Raw genomic sequence first — 14406 nt, 5'->3', positions numbered from 1 at the left:
AAGAGAGTACATCTATTTCCAGGGTCTGTTTTGGCCTTTGAAGGAAGAATCATTGGGGCCAGACCTGGCAGCATCAACTGAAGGATGTGATACCATGTGACTTGCATGACTCACCAAGCTAAGGGAAGGACGCGGAGACTGAGAATGGCTCAGCGCCCTTCCAGCCTATGGCTCATCCCAAGGGTGGGCGGCAGTGGGGCTAGGATTGCTAACCCCACCCCCCCGTCATTGGTGCTGTGCAATGCCAGGTCCATTAACAACAAAACCTCAACCCTTCAGGATTTTGTGTTGAATCAACAGGCGGACCTGGCGTGCGTGACTGAGACCTGGGTGAGGGAGGGTTAGACAGTTGCTCTCACCCAGCTTGCCCCACAGGGTTACTCGGTCCTCCACCAATCACGGACTAGGGGGCAGGGGGAGGAGTGGCATTTTTCATTTGGGAGGCTTACTCCTTCAGGGCGCTCCCGTCTGTGGAGATTGCGGGCTTAGAATGTGTCAGTGTGATGCTGGAGGCTGTGGAGAGTTTGGTGATCTGGCTGGTGTACCGACCGCCTAATGCACCGGCCAGTAGCCTGCCATCCCTGCTGGAGGCCATATCAGGCTGGGCGCTGGATCACCCTAGACTGATTGTCCTGGGTAATTTCAACGTCCATGCTGAGGACACGACCTCCAGCTGGGCTACGGACCTAGTGTCGTCCATGGCGACGCTGGGACTCTCACAGTTTGTATCAGCCCCCACGCATCGGGCTGGTCACATGCTCGCTGATCTTTGCAGGGGGTAGAGGTGGACCGGATCACTGCTGAAGCGGTGCCATGGTCAGACCACCTGGCCCTGAAGGCCCATCTGACTGTTCCACCCCGACCCTTTGTGGGCGGCGAGCTCATTTATGCTCGCCCGCGGGCCCAGATAGACCCTCTGCAGCTCCAGTGGGCCTTGCAGGATCTGAGGCCCCCTGGCAGCTCGTTGGATGAGCTAGTGGAGGGCTGGCATGTCTGGCTCTCCACAGCCATCGATGAGATCACTCCCATGCATCCTCTCCGGACTCAGCTGAGGCGGGCTCCTTGGTATACCCAGGAGCTGCAGCAGATGAAGCAAGAACTGAGACAACTAGAGGGACGGTGGCGCTGTGCTCGCGACAAAGCATCAAGAGCATCTTATAGGACGTTTATGAGAGCCTATGAGATGGCAGTCAAGGCTGCTAAGAAGGATTTCTTTGCAACTGAGATTGCATCTGCGAGCTCACACCCGGCCCAATTATTTAGCACGATTCAGTCCTTGATAGACCTGCCACAGGGCAGACGAAACAATAGGGAATTGGATATTGGCTGTGAGGCCTTTGCGAGCTATTTCGCAGATAAAGTCCTGATGCTCCAACGCGACCTCCCCGCCATGATTGAGACAGTGAGTGAACTCGAGGCCCCTTGCGTGCCTTCGGTTCCGGGTTTAGAGTGTTTCAGCCCGCTCAGCTTGGACGAAGTTGACAGATTGCTCATTTCTGTACTCATTTCTGTACATGCGACCTTGACCCGTGCCCCTCCTGGCTCATTAAGGAGGGTCACGAGGGGTTTCGAGGTGATCTGAGGGAGATTATCAACAAGTCCCTTACTGATGGAGAATTCCCCAGAACACTCAAGGAGGCAGTGGTCTGCCCTCTCTTAAAAAAGCCATCTCTGGACCCGGCCGAATTGGCCAACTATCGACCGGTGTCCAATTTGCCCTATTTGGGCAAATTGATAGAGAGGGCGATGGCGTTACAGTTACAGGGCTTTCTAGATGACGCTTCAGTCCTGGATCCCTTCCAGTCTGGCTTTTGCCCGGGTCACGGGACGGAGACAGCGTTGGTCACTTTGACTGATGATCTCTGAAGGCATCTGGATTGAGGCGGCATTGCTGTTGTTAGATCTGTCAGCCGCATTCAGTACAGTCGACCATCAACTGTTGACTCACCGCCTCGCTGACGTGGGGATTCAGGGGCTTGCCCTTCAATGGTTTGCCTCTTTTCTCCAAGGTCGGGGACAGAGGGTGGCGATTGGGGTCCAGCGGTCCCGGAGGCATCCTCTTGAGTGTGGGGTGCCTCAGGGGGCGGTGCTGTCCCCGATGTTATTTAACATCTACATGCGCCCCCTCGCCCAGATTGCCCGGAGCTATGGGCTTGGGTGTCATCAATATGCAGATGACACCCAGCTCTATCTGATGCTGGGCGGCCAGTCGGATTCTGGTCCCGATGACCTGCATTGGGCGTTGCAAGCTGTGGCTGGTTGGCTCAGGCTGAGTCGTTTGAAATTAAACCCGGAAAAGACGGAGGTCCTGGGCCTGAGTCGGATCGGTTCAGGGTTGGGGCTCCCTCTCCCGACCTTTGACGGAGTGCCTTTGGTGCCGGCGCCGAGGGTAAGGAGTTTGGGGGTGCTCCTGGATTCCTCTTTAACGATGGAGGTCCAGGTGGCAGCCACTGTCAAGTCAGCCTTCTACCATCTTCGGCTGGTGCGACAGTTGGTTCCCTACCTGGATCATGCTGACCTGGCCACAGTGATCCATGCGACGGTCACCTCAAGGTTAGACTACTGCAATGCTCTCTACATGGGGCTGCCTTTGTTGCAGATCCGGAAGCTGCAGCTAGTGCAGAATACAGCAGCCAGGCTGCTGATGGGTCTCACTAGGCGGGACCATATCCAGCCTGTGCTGAAGGTGCTGCACTGGCTGCCAATGGCATACCGGATCCATTTAAAAGTGCTGGTTCTTACCTTTAAAGCCCGGCTTACCTGAGGGACCGCCTTTCCCCATATGTTTCCCCAAGGGCACTATGGTCAGGGGGGCAACATCTGTTGGTTATCCCAGCCCCCAAGGTAGTTAAATATGCTGCAACCAGGGCCAGGGCTTTTTCAGTGGTGGCCCCTACCTGGTGGAACGAGCTCCCAGAGGAGATCAGGGCCCTGCGGGACCTTATGCAGTTCCGCAGGGCCTGTAAGACGGAGCTCTTCCACCAGGCTTTCGAGTAGGGGCTGCCACCGCCATTGTACCACCACTGTATTAACATCATGAGGCGCACTGGCCCTGGTATGGGGAAGAGAGTTATAGTGTAACATCAATTGAGCAGAGACAATTGTGTTTACTCAGAATGTGTTATTGTTATTGGCATTTTATTATGGAATTGATATGGTCTGTTGAGCACCGACTTTTAACTGTTTTATAGGTAATGATTGTTTATTGTTTCATTGTTTTATGTATGGCATTTGCCTCTATGTTCGCCGCCCTGAGCCCATGTTGGAAGGGCGGGATACAAATTTAATAAATAAATAAATTGCTACTCTTTAGCAGCAAGCCACCTCATGAAAGTCAGTGTGGTATACTGGTCAGAGTGTTGGACTAGGATCTAGGAGACCCAGGTTTGAATCCACAGTTTGTCCTGGAAGCTCACTGGGAGACCTTGGGCTAGTCACACATTCTCAGCCTAACTTCCCTCACAAAATTGGAATTCATATGTAATTAGAATTTATATGTAAATTTGACTCAGTAAGACTTGGATTGAATAGAGACTTTGGATGGTTATCTCATTACCAGACGTAACTGCCTTTCAGGCATTCCATTCAGATTCATTCAGATTCAGATTCAATAGAAGGAAGGGTCACAGCCAGTCTGCATTGCGCATTATACCCTTTTCATGACTTTTGCAACTGCTTTGCATTTACATGGCACTTTCTACGTCCTCTTCCACCTCCCCTTACCACCTATATATCTCTGGTCAGTTTCTTCATACCCTCCATGCATCTGACAAAGACAGCTGTGTTTCTCAAAAGTTTATGCTACAATAAAGTTTGTTAGTCTTAAAGATGCTACTGGACTTTTTACTATTTTCCTCACAGGGTTATTGTGAGGATAAAACAGAAGTGAAGAGAATGATGTAAACCACTTTGGGGTTCTCATTGTGGAAAAAGGAGGTGTATAAATGAAATAAGTATAGCTGAAGATGGGAGTGATGAAAGGTTAGTTGGTTGATGGTTGGGAAGGAGAGAAGGAAACATAGAAAGGCGGAGAGGGTATAGTAGCTCCCAGGAGGAGGCAAAAAAGAAATAGTGCGGGCAGGAGGTAGAGTTGCCAGACCCCCTGGTGGACTCGGGGGTCCCCTGCCACCAGGGCTTTCACTACAGCTGCTGATCAGGTGACTGGCAGGGGGACTTACCAAGAGAAAGAGGAAGGCCCAGGCCATTTGCCATCATTGCAGAGGAAGTGACGTCGTTAAACCAGTGCCATCTGGGTGATACTCTGGTATTTGGGCAAAAACTCTATGGTAGAAGCCATTTTTACCATAGAGTTTTTGCCTAAGTACCAGAGTGTTGCCCGGATGTCACTGGCGTGGTGACATCACTTCCTGTGCAATGCCGGCACAGGCCTGGGCCTTCCTCTTTCTCTCAGTAAGTCCCCCCATCCCCTGCCAGTTGCCAGGAGGGACCTAGCAGCCCTAGCAGAGGGATAAAGAGAAAAGTAACACATCCTGCTGGCAAGTCTTTGCAGGTTCCTTGCCATGCAAACAGGCCAGAGTTTTCCCAGAGAGAGGCTGGCATGGAGAAGGACGGAGGGAAAGTAGAAGATGGGAGCTGATAAAGGTAAGGTAGTTGATGGGTAGGAAGAAGAGAAGGAAGCAGGAAAAGGGGAGAAATTTTAGGGGCTTTCAAGGAAGGACAAGATGAAATAGTGGAGAGGAGATAATGAGATCCCCCCCCCCTGCAAGTCCTAGCGGGTCCCCCACTCTCTAATTCTCAGCCTGTGATTCTCTGTATTACATGGTGGCCAATGTGTATTTAGTGAACATGTGGAGAGTCCCTGCAAATAGTACTTATAGAGCTTGTGGGAAGGCTGTGAATACAACCCTGATCACATCCAGCCTTCATGAAAATTAATATTTGAAAAGATTTAAACCTTGTGAGAGAGTCTGAAGAGACAATGGGTTGTAAATGTTGGTGATCACCAGTTCTAGTAGCTACTGAGGACTGTTGCAGTTGGGAAGCAGTGCTAACTTCATATGGATTAAAAACAATTTCCTGTGTCTTTACAGTAGGGTTGCCAGCCCGCCCCCCGGTCCAGGCAGGGGTTCCCTTGCTTTTGCGGGCCCCTCCCCACCAGCAGCCAGCTGGCTGGTAGGGCGGAACCCCACTCGTAAATGCCCCGAAATGCAGCACAATGACATCACATGGAAGTGCCAATGTTGCGCTACCGATGTCATGCCACCAATATTGCACCACCAATGCTCTAGTTTTTGGGCACAACTGTATGGTAAATTTGGACTCAACCCATAGAGTTTTGCCTAAAAACTAGAGCATCAGCATGTGATGTTGGCGGCATGATAACATTACTTCTGGGTGACACCATTGCACCAGAGGTGCTTTGCGCATGTGGCAAAGAGCTCCCAGAGAGGACTTTCAAGCCCCTCCGTTGGCAGAATGGTTGGACCTGGCACGCCTACTTTACAATGAGTATGTATACTTCATCACAGACAAGAGGGGCTCCTGCTTTTCTCAAATTTGCCAGCTACTTAAAAATAAAAGGCCTGGAAATATAGCTGATGCTGCAGTCGTGGAAGTAAACAGGAGTAGGAAAAGTGTTGATGGATGAGAAACGTATTGCTTTTTAATAATGATGTTACCAGCTCATAGGGTCTGTGATATATAACCTTACACAATCCAGTATTCCCAGTTCTAAAGGAAGTATTATCATGGGAAGGAATCTCATGGAGCCAGCAACAGGTATCTGCAGGTTTAGTTTGGGGAAAATGCAATTTTCTTAAAAATGAAGTGCTCCCTTCTAGAATGAATAGGTTACCTTTGAGAAAGTTCTCTGAACTGCTTAAAGTCATTGAGTTACCACAAGAGCAGTCCTAGAGTAAGCAGGGGCAGCTTTATAATGAGGGTAGGTGAAGTGCCAGATCTGGTGAAGAGAAGTGGCCGTCTCCACAGCTTCCACCGCCTTGTGTTTGCTGCTGCTACTTTCTCCGCTTCTTCCGCTTCCTTTCTTGCTCCTTATTCCAGAGCAGCTAGTGCTCTTTTCCTTCTTTGCTCCCCAAGAATCCTTAAAGACAAGATCCCTTTTGCATGTGTTTGGGAGTCCCTATTGGGGATGTGCGACTTTCCATGCTGTGTTGAAAGATGCCTCTGGAATATGGTTCCCAACCTTCAGCTGGGGCCTGGAGATCTCCCTGAATTACAACTGATTCCCAGATAAGAGTGATGAATTCCCCCGGAGAAAATGACTGCTTTGGAAGGTGGACTCTATTGCATTATACCCCACTAAGGTCCCTTTCCTCCCCAAGCCCTGTCCTCCCAGGCTCCACCCCCAAATCTCCAAGGATTTCCCAAATTGGAGTTGGCAACACTAATCTGGAATGGGGGGGGGGGACATTAGCTGCTGAGTGTGGTGAGAGGAAGGGTGGCAGCATCCTCGGTGGTATTACCCCTGTTCAGCCACCACTGAAGACATGGAACCTTGGCTACAAATGCCCTGGATTGCTATTCCAAAGTGGGACAGGATTGTTCAACTATGTCTGCCAGGGTTTTGCATAGTGAATTTGGGGTGACTGTCCTTTACTGGAATGACATTGTGTGAAATATTTTTCTATGCAGCACCGACTGACCCGGAAAATGCTAATTCTCACCCCCTCCCCTTCATGTCCCTTCTTTTGGCTTTTGTGTGAGGAATCCAAGGCTGTCTGTTTAGCAAACAATCCTCAGAGACATTTCTGTTTAGCTTTTTTGCTAAGTGCAGGTGGTGGTGGCTGTAGCAGACAGGAAAAGACTGACTTGGCCTATAATCTGCTTCTGCAGTGTCTTCTGTCTTTAGCTAGAGCAGATAGATAAAAACCAAAGTTTTCTCTCTCTCTCTCTCTCTCTTTACAAAAGCCTATGTTTAGTTACGGACTTCTAGTCTACTTATCTGAATGTCATGTAGTCAGGGCAATGGTATTTAACTTAAACTGCTGATTCCTCCGGCATCCTGCCTTTAGGTTACAGTGATGTCAATCAGAGATTGGAATGTTTGTACACAGACAATGGAGACAGGATTTCTCTGCTTGTAGACGCTTGGATTTTTGTTCTTGAAATGCCTTTGCACTCTCCCAAGTGAAATTATCACCCGAAGAGTGAGGTGCATGGAGCTGCTTATAGAATATCTTGTGAGGCTTCAAGGAATGGGTGGGTGTGAAAAGAAAATAGAATCCTGTAATTAAAAAAAAATTCATCTGTAATAGAGATTCCTGGTGGGCTGCGTCAAACACCCCCACCCCCATCTCTTCTTTGTTGCGTTTTTTCGATGAGTGATGGGACCTTTTTTTTTCTCATTCTCTGCTATGCTTCCACTTAATTATTTCTGCTGATTTATCTCCTACTAGTTAATGTTGCATGTCTAAGTGTGAAGTCTCAGGTGTGGGAGTGATGCTCTTCTGATGAGTTGTATTCCACTCTCATTAAGACTGATGTCACATCTTTTCCAAGCAGACTTTCCCATGGAAGGAGTCTCCTATAATTTTGTCTGCCATCCCAACTATTTTTTAAAATAAAAAAATAGCAAGCTAACCCTCTAAATTAAGCTAGTATCATCACAAGTTTCTTCCTCCAGAAGGCGTCCTATCTACAGAGCAAAGAAATGCTGAAGCAGAAGAGGCTAACCTTTTAGCTGCAAGGCCAATCAATCATTTTGCTCAGTCACAGCCCACAGATATTCTCTCTAGAGGATGCATTGGGGTTTAGGATTGTGCAGCTGGTTGACTGACAGACCCCAAGGAAGGGGTCTGATAGGCTCAGAGAGCCAAATCTGAAAATAGAGTCTGGGAAACAAGAGCTTGCTTGGGGCTGCTGTGCATTATACATGAAGCACTCCATCTCATTGCTGACTGATGAGGGTTAGGCATGTGGGCTTTCACAGTGCTGGGTAAAATCATCTGGACTGTCACTTAGGACAAGCTCTCTGTCCAGCTGCAAAGAGGAACTAAAACAGCTGCAAATAATGTTACCATGCCAATTGCAACTGCTTCTGAAGTGCAGGTGAAGTTACCTTTAAAAGCTCTGTGGTTTTCAGGTGCCCTGGAGCTCAAATGAGTACTCATTTGACTTAGATTTGTAGAAATGTAATAACATGTATGGAGGTGAAGGATGGCAAGCACATGATTGTATCACTATGTGGACTTCTTAAGGTATCCTCTGTCTCACTTACAGCAACAGGAGGTGTGTAGTTTGTTAGATTCCGTTATGTAAGCAGAGGGGAATTTAATTGGCCTCTGTCTTTCCATGTTACTGAAGACAAATGCTTCACCAAAGTGGGTTTTTAAAAACAGAATTGTGAACAGAATTGAGGGGGTGCTTTTGACCTGGTGTTTTTTTACTACAAGTTGAATTTTAAACTGGATCGCTTTCTTTCGACAGAGCTTGAAAATTTAAAGACCAGAAGCATTTGCACAAGGTATTTGTTTAACTGCAGTATTGGGAAGACTACAATGAATCAGTATTTCATTGCACTCATATGGACTGTGCTTGGCACTGAACTGCTACAGAGTCTCAGTACTACTGTCAAATCCCCAAGGTTCAGAGGACGTGTGCTGCAAGAGCGAAAAAATATCAGACCAAACATTATCCTTGTACTCACAGATGACCAGGATGTGGAACTTGGTGAGTCTTTTTTATGTACTGTGGCATAATTTCATTCAGTCATGCACCAAAAGGTCATATTGAGGCTGGAGGGGATACAGTGATGCTGAGATAGCCAAGTTTTCTCTGTGTGCTGATACTAGAAGATCTTGAGTTGGATTCCCCCAGTCATCTTCTGCTCCATAACTGATCCTTGGCATATTTGTCATTCAGTTATGGCATCACACCTGACAGATTTAGGGATCCTGTTTGGGTGGGGGAGGTCTGACATCAACTCACTCCTTTCACTGGATACATCTTAATTGATTGGCATTCGGTTGAAAGATACATTGCTGAGTCAATACATGTTAATGTTTAGCTACTTCTAATGAAATGGAATAGCAGAAAGCTGCCTGTCAGCAGTATTTAATTTTGCAGCTGATGGTCCATTTTCCTATAAGGTTTAAGCATTTGAAACACCTGATACATATATTTTCATATGTATACAGATTTCTGTTCACATTTTAACTGTAAGTTTACTGCCAGCATAGTGTATTGGTGGCTAAAGTGTTTGGGCGGGATTGGGAAAATCTCAGTTCTAATCCTTAGTCTTAAAACTCACGAAATTACCTGTGGTCAGGCAGAGCCAGGCTTTCATTTTGCTTTTGAGGATACAATAGAGGAAGAGACAACCAATGTATGCTGTCCTGAATTCCTTTGAGGAAAGACAGAATAAAAATGTGGTGGTTGGCCCTTTTTTAAGGTATAGCATTGATTTTATACATACTACTGTGAATAAAGATGATAGTTGGGTTTTATTCTGATTATATATGACAAGCAGGGAATCTTTAAGGACTTGAGGGGTACCTCACTTTCCCCTGTATCCCTTGCCCCACACTGTTTCCTCTTTCTTTCCTCTTGATAAGCCCCATATCCTCATCTTTTTTCTCTCTCCTTCCCATGCATGAACTAACCAACCTTTTATCTGCCCCACATCTTCAGCTGTACTTATTATTTATTTACCTCATTTGTACTCTACTGTGTTGCACAATGGGGACCCAAAGAAGCTTACGTTGTACTCTTCTTCCTCCATTTTATCCTCAACAACAATCCTGTGAGGCAAGATAGGCCGAGAGTATAGGACTGGGCCTATACTCAGAGTGGGGATTTGTGCCTGAGTCTCCAAGATTCTAGTCTGAAACTCTAACCATTGTGCCATGCTGGATTTTTGTGTGGTGGCTGCTGTTCAATAGTAGTGTTCTCAACCGACTTACAGAGACCCTGTGGGGTTTTCAGTGCAAGAGATGTTCAATGGTGGTTTGCCATTGCCTGCCTCTGCATAGTGTCCCTGGTATTCTGCAGTGGTTTCCCATCCAAATACTAACCAGGGCTGACCCTACTTAGTTTCTGAGATCGGGCTAGCCTGTGCTATCTATACAGAGTTAGACAACTATTTAGCCCTGAATGTAGGCTAAGAGGGAGGAAGGAGAGAGGCTTCTGGAGTGCTACCTGCTTTGTATCACCTGACCCTTTAAGATGGCACAAGCTGCTGATTCACTGGAGCTATATAACTCTTCTGAATTTATTATTTATTCTGGATTTATTATGGCATCTTTAATTTCTGCTGAAGACATTAAATCAGTGGATTTGTCATCCTTCTTAAAATCTCTCTTATAGACAAAAGCATTTTCATACTTTTTGAGGCTGCTTCTGTTGTAATCCCATAATTCTAGAACCAGAAGTAATCAGCATTGTAGACACAGTGATCAAATCATTCCAGCCTCCATCGATAGCATGCATCCCCATACAAATCTATTGACTAAATTATGTATTTTATTTATCTTGTTAGAATTTGAATTGAGCAAGTTAACAGAGGAGAGATCTGTACAGCTGTCTGAGTACTGAAGATATGCCAAATTTAAAGTTCTTGTACAATGAGTTCTGAGTTTGCTCTCCATTAGCAACTGTGTAAGTCTTGATATAGTCCTTTGTGTTTCCTCCAGGCTCCTTGCAAGTGATGAATAAAACCAGAAAGATAATGGAGAATGGAGGTGCCACGTTTGTCAATGCATTTGTAACTACCCCAATGTGCTGTCCATCTCGATCTTCAATGTTGACAGGAAAATATGTTCATAACCACAATGTCTACACTAACAATGAGAATTGCTCTTCGCCTTCCTGGCAAGCAACTCACGAACCAAGAACCTTTGCAGTATATCTCAACAACACTGGGTATAGGACTGGTAAGACCGTGTATTACCTTTAACACTTTGATTTCCAAAAGGTTGTGTTTATCCAACCGTACAGTTTCTGTAACAAATGACATTTCTTTGCGGAAGAGAGGGCACTGATGTATGTGCAGAATACTAAAGGAAGTACAATTAAATGTCTTGCATTTTAAAATATATTAAATATTAATATTGGGTAGAATTATGATTCTATGATTCTAACTGTCAATGGCTATTAGCCACCATAACTTGATGGAACTTTCATATTTAGAGGAGGTATATCTTCCTGTGTCATATTCTAGGAAGGGGGCCTGCTGTTGGGAGCATATTGCTGTCCTATTAGGACCTTTACAGCACAATTCTTAGAAGGGTGCAACTCTGCACTGAAAGTCTGTTCTATTAAGGATTCTTAAATAAGGTGAACAAAAGGTGTGATTATGAAGAAGCATTTCTATAATAAAAAGACATGGAAAGGTTAGAAAAATCTTGTCATAATACTTTTTCTAACAGTGAATAAGGCTCAAGGCTCTGATGGTAATCCCTATATTTGCTTAATCATGACTAGTTTAAAAGGGCATCTAGTCTTTTTCACTCCTTTGTCAGAGATTGGAATTTCTGTCATTGGCCTCATGTTTCCTACCTGTCATGTGTGAGTAAATACTAATTCTCCTAGATGGGTTTGTGTGCATTTGAAATAACAAGGTGATTTATGGATATGCATGACAACTTCTCTGTTCTGCAGTAGAGTTATAATGATGGTGAAAGTGTCAATAAGCACGTTCTTCACTTTGGCACCAAGATCTGATTTGCACATTGTGTACTATCTGTTTGGCTGCTGGGTGTCACAAGCTTTTCACACAGGAAGCCATATGCAAATTAGATCTTTCATGGCTCAGGCCAGTTTTAAGTATGACAAAACTCTTCTTTTGGCAGGAGAGAATTGCTTTCATGATTAAAATTGGCTTGAGTTCCAGGATGGCCTCTTAGGCAAACCTCGTTCTTCATGGAAAGGCACCCGCTAACATCTTATGGTAGCTGGTGTTACATATGAAGCAGTTCTGAGTGTAAACAGTGGAGAATACTGTTTTCTGGTGTGGTACTGAGTTTTAATTTTGGTTTTGGTTCTTCTGCCAGAAGTTTTACTTGTGCAGTTATGAAAACTGATACATACAGTTATCTGGTTTTTACTTTTGTTTCCAGAAATACTTCTGTAAATTTCAGTTAAAAATTGGGCTATTTTTGGTCTGATATATCAGTGGACCCCTTTATCCTATTAATTATGGTGGCCTTTACACTGAAAGGAATACTCAGCTTTCCTCCTTCTATTAATTAATCAATCAAGACTAGGTCTCCTTGTCATATAATGTTCCTTGGCCTGTTTCAAGTTTGTGTAGAGTTTTCTTTTTAACTTTATCTTATCGACTTGTGGCAGAGGACTATGGTTGTAATTGAGTATGAATGTTTCTTTTGAAAATTACATCTGCTGGAGTACAACTACAGTTGATTGTCATGTGATTCACTAATTATGCAAAAAGGTGGACATTTCTTGATTCCAGTTTTTTCCCAGCTACAATTGAGAAGTTTATTGTTTTGGCAGTAGTTTTCAGATTCATTTTTCTCTGTCTGCTTTGAAGCAAAGTAGTTTATTTTCTAATGAGCAAATCTGCATTCTACTCTGTTAAAAGGTGTCTATTTTGAGTACATCAGGGGTTCCAAGTGTAGATGCTTTGACCAAATTGGTATAATTGTTTCAGCAGATGTGGATTTCTCAATCTCTTCTTCATCAGTAATGACCAGTGACTGATTTGCTGAAGGAAAAGTTTCATAGAAATCCGCTTCCAACCATGAAGTTCAGTCAAGTATAGCATTGCTGTAGGTGCAAAGACTTCCATTCATGGAGTGTAACTTTTCCTTCCCTTAGAACAGCTTGAAATGTCATACAAAATCCTGGGGATTGTCAGGGTCTCACCTGGCAACCAGGTGACTCCATTTTCCCTTCTGGAATGAGCTGAAATTCATAGGGGAAACTTTATCCCAGTCTGGACTCCTTCTGCCAGGGTACCAGCCATCACCAAAGAGATTCCAGTTATTGATATTTTCCCAGTATAATACTGGAAAAGATGGTCTCTGGCCCAACTCAGCTAGATGTGCATGCATGTGTAAGAGAGGTCAGGCCTCTCTGAGAGCCAGTTTGGTGTAGTGGTTAAGTGCGCAGACTCTAATCTGGGAGAACCGGGTTTGATTCCCCACTCCTCCACTTGCACCTGCTGATGTGAGCTTGGGTCAGTCACAAGCTCTGGCACAGCTGTCCTTGAAAAAGAGCAGTTTGTGTCAGAGTTCTCTCAGCCCCACCCACCTCACAGGGTGTCTGTTGTGGGGAGGGGAAGGGAAAGGAATTTGTAAGCCGCTCTGAGACTCCTTTGGGTAGTGAAGGGCGGGGTATAAATCCAATCTCTTCTTCTTCTTCTTCCTTTCTGCTGTGCATCGCCCTAAAACCTCCACTTTTGACCTTTTAGTGCAGCTGGAGATCTGGTTACACATTCCATGAACTTGTATTATTTTCAGTATCAGAGTGACCCCCATTCATAACAGGATGACTTCTTATATTATGTCAGCATGAGTGGAGAATGTAACAAAGAATCAAGGCCCAGTTGCCATAACCGGTATTAGTGTGTGGCTATAGAACCTTCGTGGCTACTGAGATCCTATGTCATACATACCCTTCAACCTAGTCTCCTCAATGCCTTTAAACATACTCCTCCCCAACATCAGACAGGTGGGTATCTGTCAGGTGTACAAGCAGGGCCAGGGTACTTTAATCCATCAGGGAGGCCACCAGACCAGAAAACCTTAGCAATGCTGCTGGGCCAGCCTCCCCAATGGCTTTAGACACACTCCCACCCACTCCTCCTCCACCTGACAGATGGTTGTCAGGTACAGAAGCAGAGCATTGAAAGCCAATGGGGAGGTTGCCCAAGCAGCATTGCCTTAGCAATCCTGCTGACCCAGCCTCCCCGATACCTTCAGATGCGCTACTCCTCCTGCACCTGACAGACAACTGTCTGTCAAGGGTTGGAAGGGGCGTGAAGTCCTTAAAGCCATCAGGGAGGCTTGCTCAGCAGAATTGCCTTAGTGCTGCTGCTGGCCCAACCTCCCCAATGCCTTTAAGCACAATCCCCCCCCTTACACCAGACAGGCGGGTGTTTGTCAGGTGTAGAAGCAGGGCCAGTGTATTTTAATGCTGCTGCAGAACCTCAACCCACCCAAACTCTGCAGTGGCACCAGTCTGCAAGTGAAGGCCCTGCACAGGAACATCATCGAGGCCACACTGCTCAGCAGCAGTGCTTGGGGAGAGTCGGTGTTCATACCATGCATACCACTCATACCATCAGAAAACCACTTCGAGTTCTAGAGGCTACAGTTCCTCCTCAAGGTCTGCTTTTCTATGACCATCAACAAATCCCAAGGCCAGACACTGAAGTTGGCAGGATGACTCCTTCTCACATGGATAGTTCTATGTGACCTGCTCCAGAGTGAACTCATCAAGCAGCCTGGTGGTGATCCTAGCACC

General features: G+C 45.9%; 1 protein-coding gene across 1 annotated transcript in view; it reads left to right on the top strand.

The window, feature by feature from the left end:
• Positions 1-14406, top strand: part of SULF1 (sulfatase 1) — a 127408-nt gene that overhangs the window by 44682 nt on the left and 68320 nt on the right. Inside the window, exons 2-3 of the mRNA XM_015408952.1 lie at positions 8407-8649; positions 10611-10850. Coding sequence (XP_015264438.1) covers positions 8478-8649; positions 10611-10850 — 412 coding nt within the window. The 5' untranslated portion in view covers positions 8407-8477. The remainder of the gene's footprint in view (positions 1-8406; positions 8650-10610; positions 10851-14406) is intronic.

The sequence above is a fragment of the Gekko japonicus genome, unplaced genomic scaffold (assembly GCF_001447785.1).
Source record: "Gekko japonicus isolate JY-2015 unplaced genomic scaffold, Gekko_japonicus_V1.1 scaffold88, whole genome shotgun sequence".
NCBI classification, from domain to species: domain Eukaryota; kingdom Metazoa; phylum Chordata; class Lepidosauria; order Squamata; family Gekkonidae; genus Gekko; species Gekko japonicus.
This window is presented reverse-complemented; position numbering and strand designations above follow the sequence as displayed.